The 12,692-nt window shown below is 37.3% G+C and overlaps 1 protein-coding gene across 19 annotated transcripts in view; it reads left to right on the forward strand.

The window, feature by feature from the left end:
* The window catches only part of NOD1 (nucleotide binding oligomerization domain containing 1), a 99,866-nt gene that overhangs the window by 65,208 nt on the left and 21,966 nt on the right, over nt 1-12,692 (forward strand). For 10 of the 19 annotated variants that reach the window (XR_015740345.1, XM_087917778.1, XM_087917777.1 and 7 more), the window contains 2 exons: nt 5,133-5,216; nt 8,027-9,635. Coding sequence is in view for 15 of the 19 variants with exons in the window: in XM_087917778.1 (XP_087773904.1) it covers nt 5,133-5,216; nt 8,027-8,099 (157 nt within the window). In the remaining 4 variants the exon portion in view is untranslated. Of the gene's footprint in view, nt 1-698; nt 881-5,132; nt 5,217-8,026; nt 9,636-11,079; nt 11,801-12,692 lie in introns of those variants that run through there. The other 9 variants (XR_015740343.1, XR_015740344.1, XR_015740342.1 and 6 more) reach the window with 6 other exon arrangements.

Raw genomic sequence — 12,692 nt, forward strand, 5'->3', positions numbered from 1 at the left:
GACTGAGCAGAAAGCTGGGGTATCTATAGCAACGGTGGTAAGGTCAATGATTTGGCAGGCTCAGTCACGTGATGAGGAGACATGAGGAACACCTGCACTAGATCTTGCAGCAGTCTAACTGAGAATGTCAACTCACTTTTGAAGCATAGCTCAGTATAACATTTCTTCAAGGTCCTATTTCATAGCCCCTGAGAGAATAGTGGATTAAAATCATGGATATGGAAATCTAACGCATCTAGAAAGTACATGGATTGTTACAGCTGGGACAGAACCTAAACAGGAAGAAATTTTTCTCGGGTAGAAAAGATGCTCCAGTTTATTGTATCCTAACTAACTTTATAAAACTATGCAATCAGTTGATAAAGCAAACTAGGCTGCTGTTCAGAAAATGCAGTCTTAAGATTGTACAGTACATAAGAATTTCTTGTTTGCTTGGACTGTCCCACTTTTTATTTCTTTGTGTCTAAAAAGCAGCATGTACCCAGTGATGCTTCAAGACCAACACTATTAAACTGTGTGTGTTCATATACATACAGATAGTCTTTGACTTAGAACTGGTCCTTTAACGATTGTTCAAAGTTATGATTGCATGGAAAGGTGTTTTATTTCCTGTTCTAACACATCATCCATTTGCTTTTAACTGGGTTGCCTAATGCTCCACAAGCATGCAATTGCTATTTGTCATTTTTCTCTGCCAGTTTTCCCAGAAGCCAGCAAGGAAGATTGCAAGCTACTTTGGCCAGCTAAAGAATTTCCCCTCTGTATCAAGGTGATAGTGATGTGACTGCAGAGACAAAGCTTAGATCCCAAAAGTCATTCCTACACAACACTGCAGGAGTTCCCTTTTGCACACAAGGGAGCTGCCTTCCTTCCTTTGCAGGTAGTTCTTTTACTTTGCCCACATAACTTGCACAGTTGCTTAATGACTGCAACTGGGAGAGCTAAGATTGCAGTTGTTGAGCAAAGCATTACTATGTGAGTATCTCACTTAATGCTTCACTCAATAAACCAAGGTTCTGGGTCCAGTTATAGTTGTAAGTCAAGGAGTTGTAGGTATAAAATTCTAAGCTTCATCATTGTCTAACCAAGCAAATAAACTTACATGGCTCTCAGTCTCTTTTCCCTCCAGTAACAAGATCACAGTTAGTTAGCTGAGCATAATCTCTGCAATCAATAAAGGGGATCTCCAAATCACTTAGCAAAGCAGGCCAGTTGTCAACTATTATGTTCCAGTAATTTTTATAATGACTAAAAAAGATGTTTGCCTACACCAGATTAGAATTTAGCCCTTAAGTATTTTGTCTTTGCTCATCAAATGAGAAGAATTATGCTTGACTGTTTTTCCTGGAACATACAAATTGGGGAGTGGGACTCATTCTTGTCTATTTCTAGTAAGTGCTTGGCTTGGGATTCAAAATAGATGCATTGTGGATCCCAGTGATTCAACTCATAGCCCTGAAAATCAGTCTGGGAGAAGATATGATTAGTTAATTTTTCCCACTACATTTTTGTTTTAAAGCTCTTCTTTTCCTACATACTCAAGTTCTTTTGAAAAGATGCAAGCAACATGTAGTCAGATGAGGCAAGGAGGGAAAACAGTCTACAGTAAGTAGACTTACCAGCTGATTCCTAATATTGAGCCATTGTAGCTCAACATTAGAGGGCATCATAGTAGGAGTCTGACCTTGAAAAAAATGAAGCAGGATTGGAGAGATTAATATTTGCATAAGAAATCACCTATGCAAATATTACCTATGAGGGCTAAAAGTACAAAATGCCACATGTCTTCACTAGGCATCAATCTTGACTCCAGGAAGTTTCACTATTTTTTATATCTAGAGGGTACTAGATTGGGGAGAAAAAGGGGGAAGAGGTATGCTGGAAGCAGTGGTGGGATTCAAATGTTTTTACTACCAGTTCTGTGGGCATGACTTGGTGGGCTTGATGGGTGTGGCAGGGGAACGATACTGTAAAATCTCCATTCCCACCCCACTCCAGGAGAAAGTTACTACAAAATTCCATTCCCTCCCCATCCCACTAACCTGCTTTCCAGCTCCGTTCTCCTGTGCAGGGCAACAAAAGAAGACCCAACCAATCAGCTTGGACTCGGAAGGCAGAGAATAGATGGGACTAGGGCCAGTCAGAGGTGGTATTCCGAACTACTCAAAATTTCCGAACTTTTTTTTTAAAAAAAAAACAAATTTTATTGATTTTCCAAAACAATACACAGACAAACAAAACATAAAATATAATGACATAAGAATTTTTTTTCTAAAAAAACCAATACAACATCTTATTTAAAGACAGAATTATTCCAAGATCACATTTCCAAACAAACACAATTTAATATATATATTTACCTTATCTATTCATCTTCATATCTTATCCCGAACTTCTCTTTATTACTTCCTTTCCTTCTATTTATTCAAATTATATCTCTTTAACTTTAGATTGTATACATTTTTTATATCCATCTGTCTTATACATTTTCATTATTCTCTTCCAATACAAAAACAAACAAGACACAAAACATAAAAACATAAAACATCTTTTCTGAAAGTTGCTTGATCCCGGGTTAAAACTCATTGTACAGACACCACTTCAAAAATCATGTTCCTTTTATATATCATTCCATATCTTATTACCGTTTTCCATTTTCTATATAGCTTCTTCCTTTTTTTAACTCTCTTAGTTTTATTCTACTTATCTCAGTTCAAGTCATAATACTTATAATTCTTTGTCTGTTCTCAACTATCCATTCATTTTTTCTCTTTAAACAAAACCTCTCCTGTACACTAATTGGAGTATGACGCCTTTAACTCTTTCCCCTAACCTAATAATACTTAATATCACACATAACTTGTATTGGGATTCTGTTTAGCACATCCTAAAGTCACATAATATATTATATAGAGAGAAAAAGAAAAAAGAAAGAACGACAATAACAAAGAAACAAATTTATAAATATATAATATAGCTAGTACCCTGTCAAAACCATTTTAATCATACCTATTAATACTTATTTATATCTTAAACATTTTATTTTAAAAATGCCTATAATAACACAATCTTATGTACCTTACAGAATCCCTTTTTCAATTAGATTTACCCATTGTCTCTAAATAAATTTTGTTTCTTTAAATCTTGCTTCCCATCGTTGAGACTTCTCACCCCTTCCTTTCTCCCTTGCTTATTCTTTTCCTTACCCTTTTTACCCCTTTGTCTCTCCACCTCCCTTTTCTTCTTCTGCTTTCCCCCTTCCTATTGTTTCCTAACCTTATATCCACCTTTCAACTCATTTTTATCTTTTTTGGTTGTTTTTTTAGGTTTTAAAATCCCTTTTCCCTTTTCCTCTTTCTTCTCCTCCCCAAATAGGATCACATGTTCATCAAAGATGGTTTCTTCTTTATCCCAATTATCCTGCTGCGCAATCAATTCTCCATAGGAACGCACCGCCATTTCTAGAGATTGAAAAAGAATGTCCAAAGTATCTTTCCAGTCTTGTTCTTCCTTTTTATATTTTAGATATAAAGTTTTAGATTCATCCAAGGGTGATGCCATTATAAAGAGGAAAAAATTTTCCCAAAACAACCACCCGAGTGTTTTTAAACAAAGAAAAAAAAATTTCCCAAAAGATGCAAAGTCACCAAACAATCCAGATAGACTATTTCTTTTAGCACTTTTTCCCTTCTTCCATTTCTTTTTCTGGGGTTGCTATTAAATCACAAAATTCCAATTAAAGTATGTCTTTTTGAAGTCTTATTAATGTTCAAATGGCTCTTTAAAATTCTAGGCAGTCTGCTCCTTATTTTCAACTTCTACTTCAATTTTTTTCCTCTCCCTTCCCACTCACAGCAAAAGAAAATTTTTTCTTTAAATATTTAGAAATCCATATCCCTTTGGCATTAGCATAGTCTTTAGCATTTAGCATACCTTCAATGCGGGTTTTCCGATTTCTCTCAAAGCTGTTCCGTTTGGAAGGAGAGTGAAAAGAAAAAAAGTTTTCCCTTTAATATCCATTCACTGCTTACTCAGTCTGGGAACAATGTGTCTTTAGTAGGTGTTAAATACCAGGATACTTTCACTGTTCCTTTGTCCCGGTCAGCAAAATCACTTTCACTTCTTCACAAACTCCTCCAGCACTTTCTTTTTCCGGCTGAGCTCTTCTATGTGGCGGCCATTACAGACCGCCACTCAGCTGCCATCGGAAAGGGAGATTTAGCCGGCTAGGGAAGAGAGATGCGATGTCTCTCATCCCTGCCAGAACCCCCCAGTCTTCACCACTTTCTACAAAGGTGGCTTAGCCCGGAAGCCAAATGGCTCGGGGCACTCAGGCAGTGAACACAGGCAGAGACCGCGCACAGTCGCGGATTCCTGCCTGCACCAAAGCACCACAAGCCGGAAGTGTCCAAAATTTCCGAACTTTTGAGTTCCGAACTACTCAAAATTTCCACTAATGGTTCTCTGAACTACTCAAAATTTCCATTACCGGTTCTCCAGAACTGGTCAGAACCTGCTGAATACCACCTCTGGCTGGAAGGAGAAATAAGAGTCAGAAATAGAGAGAAGGTCGCCTCGGAAGTATGTAGCTTCAACAGAAGAGAGTTTGGCTCATTTCTGAATTGAACAAAAACGGGCTGAAGTCTTTGCAGCAATTGACAACTTCCCAGAGCTAGTCTTTGGAGGCATTTGCTAAAGTGGTTCCCAGCCAGCGCAATACGACCAGGAAATGACCTTGTCAAGCAGTTGTGTGGAATCAGCCAGCACAATCTTCCAGATAGTTGCTATGCTGTGATCACAGAGGAGTTGTAGAGTTAATAATACAATTAAGCTCAGTAACCCTGAAAGAAGCTCTTGCACTTTAAATTGAAAAGGCTTGGAGCCTCTTGGTTCCACTTCTATGGCAAGATTGTCTGATTCCAAACAGGCCAGCAGATAGAAATCAGAAACCATTAATTCCTGGCTGTCCACCAGCTTCACTTGTTAAGAAGAGAGTTGATTTTCTGCATCAGGCACGCCAAGCTCTGACCAAGTACAGGTAGAATGCTGCAAAGTTGGGATAGATATCAGAGTTTGTCCAGTGCAAAATATTTCTCTTCAGCCTGTTTTCTCCCTCCTTTTTTCACCCTCAGGCTTATCCAGAATCAGATAACAGTTCAAGGAGCCAGGAGTTTAGCTGATGCTCTCCAAGACAATACTGCTCTCAAAGAAATCTGGTAAGGTCATCCATAGGGAATAACACCTACCAATGAGCCTTCAGCTCCATGCTCTTTGTGGAAACTTCACTAAATTGAATAGGGAGAAAACAAGAATGGGATGCCCTTGCCCTCTTAATGGAGCAAACTACAAGTCTCAGAAACCTTAATTACTGGCCCAATTGCTTAAACCTGCCAAGAATTCAGCAATACTTGACTTAAAACAGTTCGTTACTGACCATTCAAAGTTATAATAGTATTGAAAAAAGTGGCTTATGACTGTTTTTCACATATATTATTATTGCAGCACCTCCATGCTCACATGATCAAAATTCAGATATTGGTAACAAACTCATATTTATGATGGTTGCAGTGTCCCAGGATCATGTGATCACCTTTATCAATCTTCTGACAAACAAAACCAATGGGAAGCCAGATTTACTTTCTAGCCATGCTACTAAGTTAATAACTGCAGTAATTTCATTTAACATCTGTGACAAGAAAAGTTGTAAATGGAGCAAAACTCACTTAACAACTGTCAGCAACAAAAATTTTGGGCTCAGTTGTGATAGTAAATCAAGAATTATCTTACTTGGATGATCACAGGTATAAACTAAAACATGCTTTTGTGGGTGGTTTCTGTAGACATTTGCATAAACTCTTTGACTCAGTGCTTTAGCTAAATTAAATATGCCTATGTGCTGCTTATAATTATATTTCCTTATCATTTTTGTGCTTTATGCAAAGGTGGGAAATTGATGATCCTTCAGATGTTTAACCAATAATGAGGGAGGCTGACAGCTGTAATCTATCAGTATCTGGAAGATTACAGATTTGCTGTCCCTGTTAACAAGGACACACAGAGAGAGAAGTTCCCTGGGTGGTGACTTATAGCCTCATCCTTATTTATTTATTTGATTTGTCAATTGCTTACAAGATAATAGGAATAAGTATAAACATGAATTAGAATACAGGAAATAGGTACGAATAAATGGGTACAATAAGACAGGGACAGTAGGCACTATTGTGCATTTATGCACGCCCCTTACAGACCTCTTAGAAATGGGGTGAAGTCAATAGTGGATAGTTTAAGGTTAAAGGAGTTAACCTTAAACTATCCACTATCGATTTAGAGGATGTAACAACAGAGTTAGGTAGTGCATTCCAGGCATTGACCATTCTGTTGCTGAAGCCGTACTTTCTGCAATCAAGTTTGGAGCAGTTTACATTGAGTTTGTAACTGTTGTGTGCTCTTGTATTGTTGCAGTTGAAGCTGAAGTAGTCATTGACTGGTAGGACATTGTAGCAGATAATTAAGTGCAACCGTAGGCAGCGTAGTTCTAGGTTGTCCAAGCCCCAAATTTCAAGCCTGGTGATGTAGGATATTCTGTTGCGAGCAGAGGAAATGTGAAATACTTCTGGACTCACTCAGTTGTATTAATGTCTGATATACAGTGCGGATTCCAGATAGATGAGCTGTATTCGAGTAGTCTATCAAAGATTTTATATGCCCTAGTTAGCAATTCAGTATTACCAGAGGAGAAGCTTCATAAGATTAGATTTACAACTCTTAATGCCTTTTTTGGCAATGCTGTTACAGTGAGCTCTGGCGCTTAGGTCATTTGATATGAATACACCAAGGTCCTTGACAGTGTGAGGGTTGCCAACGAGGTCATATCCGCCTAGCTTGTATTTTGTATATTGAATTTTTTTACCAATGTATAGGACAGAGCATTTGTTGGTCAAGATTTGGAGTTGCCAATTGTTTGACCATTCGGACACATAATCAAGGTCGCTTTGAAGGACAGTAGCATTGTCAGTGGTTTTGAATAGTTTTACGTCATCCACAAAGAGGACGCAGTTGCTTATAAGATGATTGCAAAGATCATTTATGTAGAGTATAGAAAGTGTGGGTCCTTGGGTGACACCACTGTTAACTGGACACCACTGTTAACTTTGATATGGCACTCCCTATTTTTACTATTTGTTGCCTGTTTGACAGGAATGCAGTAATACACTTATGAAGGGATCTAGAAATGTCGTAAGAGTTTAGTTTTAACAGCAGTTTGTCGTGTACCACTGAATCAAAGGCTTTGCAGAAATTGTGTCCATTGCTTTATCCTGCTTGAGTAGAGTAATCCATATGTTTTTACAGTGTAGGAGTTTTAGATTGCAGGACAATTTTTTCTTAAAACCAAATTGTTTTTTGGAGAGTAGGTTGTTTGACTCTTAGGTGGAGGGTTAATATTAAAATGTTAAAAGCCTTAGTTAATGTTTCTTAATTAATTCCACCCAATTAAATGCATAAAAATCTGAAGGAAGCAGAAGAGATCCAATTTCATTTCTGTTAAATTGAGCTCGCATCACAATAATTAAAGCAAATTCTTGCTAAAGAAGAGGAAGCTCAATTTGAGATCACCTTCTCAAAACAGAAGGATCAACTAAGCATCATTAGTTTCAGTATCCCCCTGGCATTGGTTAAACATGGAGAATGTATGAAAGGTTCTGTTAGTGCTCTGAAGTTTTTCCATATCTTACAATCAGAACAGCCGTATCCTAGAACAAGGGTCTTCAAACTTGGCAAGTTTAAGATTTGTGGACTTGAACTCCCAGAATTCCTGGGCTAACATGACTGGAGGAGGAATTCTGGGAGTTGAAATCCACAAGTCTTAAAACTGTCAAGTTTGAAGACCCCTGTGCTAGAAGAAACAGGCAATGGAAAGAGCTATAAAAGAAGCTAAGGAGGGAAAAGGAAACATACTTATTGATATAACCTGAAGAAACAGTTATTTTAAAAAACTTTTTTTTTTCTATTTTCCTGTTTTCAACAGCTTAAACGGAAACCCAATAAGTCAAGAAGAGGCCAAAGTCTTTGAAAATGAGAAGAGACTCATTTGCTTCTGAGAAAGTTTTTCAAGGTTGGAGGTAATTGTCATGCCAGGACCATTATAGCTTTATCAGACCAATGTCAGAAGCCTGGGCAAAATGAACCCAAAACTTGAATAAAATGATCACCCCCTGTGTGCATATCTTGACATTGATGCTTGAAAGGGGGATTTTGTCTTAGTAAACCAGTTCTATCCTAACAGCATTTGTGTTAGGTTTGTGGGATGGCTTTGATTTTATAGCAGCTTTCAAGTTACATCAGCAGGAACCTGGTTCAGAAGACAACCCTTAAATGACACTGAAACTGGAGGATCAGAATTGAGGGGACCCGTAGTTCAACTGAAAAAAAATCAACTGTCTGCCTTTTCCTTTACTCCACCCTCCCTCAAACGTTTGCCCCACCTTTTTTTTGGTTTTGTTGGTAGAAAAGTATTTGGATGCTGCTGTTGCAACAGACTTAGAATCCCTTTCTCTTAGTGAGACATAGCAAATTGCCTTCAGTCAGTTTTTCCTTTGATGCAAACCATAATTCAGAGGAAAGGAATCATGGGGCAAAGGAAAATGGCAATATGGATTTCTCCATAACCTATTTCAGGTATTAGTATTTAAGGTTTAGACCTGATTTTGCATTACCACCCCTTTTAAGGATATGGAGAGTTTTGAGAAGAATTGCATTCTTCACAAAGGTTGCGGTAAAGTGCAAATTTGTACATAGGTGACAAATTTGTACATAGGTGAATGACAGAGTCATTCAAAGTCACTGGCTTCAAAGTCATAGATAAAGCTTTTTTTATATGATCTAAGTGAGGCAGGCAATGTAGAAATGTGTTAAGTAATATATTTTCACACAGCTAAAAGGGGCAGGGTTAGAGTTAGTCTGATCATCATTTAACTCGCCATTTTGAAGCCAGTGACTGGGGATATCCCTGTTCTGCTACTGGTCACTTGGAAGTTGTGCTAATTTACTCCTAGATGTTAGGGAGAAGAGAGGAAACGCATCTAACTTGCTGACATAAATTGTCCTTAATTGTGGTTTAATCAAATGATTGGGTTGTGTGAATGTTAGAATGTTACATATCCTTTGTTCATAAAACATTCTTTTTCTAGTGTTTTGGTTATCCAAGGATATTTCATAAGGGCTGAATCTCAGCCTCAATATGTTGGAAGAGAGGTATGGTATAAATGACAGATATTTGGGGGATGCTCCATTGTGTATCTGTTTGTTCCAGTATTAATAAATTCATTATTAGGGGGTTGGGAATAGAAATAAAAAGATGAAAGGTTGAACAATATAATAGTAATTTGGAATTCAATTTGGTATATGAAGAACTCTATATTTATTGGACATGGATTATAGCTAAAACGTTTTACTTTGATGGAAATATAATTTATGTTACAGTTTGGGCTGAAGAAATGTATTCCCTTTTGCATATTAATTTGTTATTATTTGTTATTGCATATTAATAATCATGTGGCAGAAACCCACCAATATGTAATCAAAGTTCAATTTGTTGAATGAGTTATTTTCTTATTAAAGTATTTTTATTTTCTGTTTTTCTTGATTTGTATTTGTCCTGGTTACATTGTAGATTACTTTTCTTTCATATATGCAATACTTTTAAAAAGATATGTAGAAATGGTTTAATTAACACCACTGATTACAAGTCAAAGCACCTAGCAGTCCACATTTTAGTTTACCCATGACCATTGTTACCAAGAGGAAATAGGCATCCTCTTGCAATCTTAAGATAACAGACACGTTGAATGAATTATTCTTTTGTAAATGACCAAATTGATTCCCCTCCCTCTATGGCACCATATATTTGAAATCAATTCAAAATTTTCTTGTGGGGAAGTATAGAGGTTATGATTATCTAATATGAGGGTTGCTAGAATGAGTGGGGAAAGGTTTAAAATAGTATTAAAATAATGTGAACGATGACCAGAAAAACAACGTAGAGTATTCAATTCAATTTTTCAGCCTGAACTAAAAATAGACACTAATACATTACATTATCAGTGTAATGTATTCTAAAAAAAAATGAGAAATACAACATTGACAAGTCCTTTAAAAATAAATGAAAAGTATGTTATCTTATCACTCCATCACTTAAAAAAGCCCTCTTATTTATGCCTAAAATCTCCACAAATGTCCATATCCTGCAACAAATTTGGGTTGAACATATGCAGTTATTTAAGTAATTACAACTTATTTGTAGTTTAAGGGGCTTAACTGTTAAGGGGAAAATGTTGAGATATGTAAAAGTCATGCCTTATGGTTCTTTCTACTGTCTTTTGGCATTTTTTGGACTGACAAATGATTACAGTGCAGAATGTAGAAGTGGGCTAGGCTTAATATAAACCTCGGTTTTCCAATCTAAGCTCTTTGCATCTACTAGATAGGGGTAAGGTATCTATTCAACATAACAGGACAACCCCAAACTCAGAGAAGTTCACAACAGCTATCTACAGGCATAGTGATGGCTGCAGTGGCACATAGAAACACATACAGATCTGGATCTGATTGCCAACTTGGTGACAGAGGACTCCCATATATTGGTATTTTCATTCTCAGGAATAAGTTAAAGTATATTTAATGGATTCCATGACAATTATGGGTTTGCTCCTAGTTATCCAAGTCATATAAATAGTTGTAAATATTAAATGGCTTTTGCCTCCAAATAGTGCTATATACAGATCTGAATCTGATTGCCAACGGTGACAGAGGACTCCCATATATTGGTATTTTCATTCTCAGGAATAAGTCAAAGTATATTTAATGGATTCCATGACAATTATGGGCTTGCTCCTAGTTATCCAAGTCATATGAATAGTTGTAAATATTAAATGGTTTTTGCCTCCAAATAGTGCTATATAATTTTGATGTGAATATTAAATCTGCTCTTTGTTGTAAATGGATTATTTCCTGGTCCATATGGAACTACACCCATTTGCTGGACAGCTGGCACAGCTTATGGATTCACCTGATCTCTGGCAGGTACTTAGGAGTAAGTTGCTTGAGGACCTGGTGTGCTGCTGACAGGAAGACTTAAGTTTTTCCCATGAGGCCTATCGATTGACCAAAATCAGTTGGTTCATTGGTTCTTCAAGGACCTTGTAAAGATACAGTTGCCGAAGAAAAATCTGGGGTGAAGATGGAGGATAATGAAAACAGACCAAGCAGGGATACATAGTCCATTACAATCAGAGAGGTAAAATAATTTGTCCTTTCTTATTGCATCATCAGCTAGTGATTGTCAAATAGCTCCTTTTCAGATGAAGAGTGTCTATTAGGATAAGGGCTGTCCTATTGATCTTTCATTTGGCCACTGACCAGTTTGCTCCACATTTTGCTAGCAGAGTTGCTCCAGTAGTATGACCTGCACTCCAGTTGATCTTCCAATGGCTTCCAGGTAGCAGGGTCAGGTAAAAATAAAATTAACTTTAAACATTTAATGAACTTTAATTACATGTAAGCAATACAAATATTTATCAGCACACTTAAAAATTTCCTCCTCCTGTATTAATATTAATGTATTAAGAATTTTTAGGGGATGCTCTAGGGATGCCTGGCAGTTGTAGAGCCACAGTTTCTACACCCAACATAGACCATGGCTTACTGAATGGATAATTTCATACAATGCTTTAAAGTAAATCACATTATGGCAAGGGGTGGTATGTAAATTCAACCATTCTCTCCCCTTCATGGCTATCTCAGCAAAAAGAAAAAAAAATAAACAGCTCTTCCTTCTTGGAATCACTAAATCAAATGCTTCATTTTGATGGCCAAATGCAGTTCTAGAATGAATGCAAGATCCAGCTGTTTCACTAGGTTTCTTGGAAAACACATTTTCAACTGCAAGGTACCATGGCAAAGTAAAGGAAAATGGGATTTTTCCAATGAGTTGGCAGCTCATAATGGAGCTTTGTTCAGCAGAACTCAGGTCCCTGAAATTAAAAATAGGCTTGTGTTGCAAGTTAAAAGACACCAAACCTTTCAGACACCTTTCAAAAGTATTGTGCTAAATATAGTTCCCATGGAGGTAAAAACTGTTTTCATTTGGAGCCTTTTCCATTACTGTAAAAAAAAAAAGTGACTCGGCAAACTGCAGATGATGCAAGCACAAACTATGTGAGGATACCTTTTCCTACTTACTAACTGCCATTTGGAAATGGTAATTTGTACTAAAATCAAACAAATTGGTGAAAAAAGATTTAACATTCTTATTATCAGCTATTTTCTTCCTGAAACTTTGCCACTCAGTTGCAGAGATGATATCCAGCAGGTTCTGACCAGTTCTGGAGGACTCGTAGCAGAGATTTTAAGTAGTTCAGAGAACCAGCAAATATGGTGATATTCGGACTGGCCCCGCCAACATTTATTCTCTGCCTCCTGATTCCCAATTGATCGGCTGGGTCTTCTTTTGTTGCCCTGCACAGGAGAACGGAGCTGGAAAGCAGGTTAATGGGATGGGGAGGGAATGGGATTTTGCAGTAACCTTCCCCTGAAATGGGGTAGGACTAGAGATTTTGCAATATCTGTCCTCTGCCACACCCACCAAGCCACACCACGTCCACCAAGCCATGCCCACAGAACTAGTAGTAAAAAAT

Source organism: Pseudonaja textilis, chromosome Z, assembly GCF_049901715.1.
Source record: "Pseudonaja textilis isolate UNSWEBS1 chromosome Z, rPseTex1.2, whole genome shotgun sequence".
NCBI classification, from domain to species: Eukaryota; Metazoa; Chordata; class Lepidosauria; order Squamata; family Elapidae; genus Pseudonaja; species Pseudonaja textilis.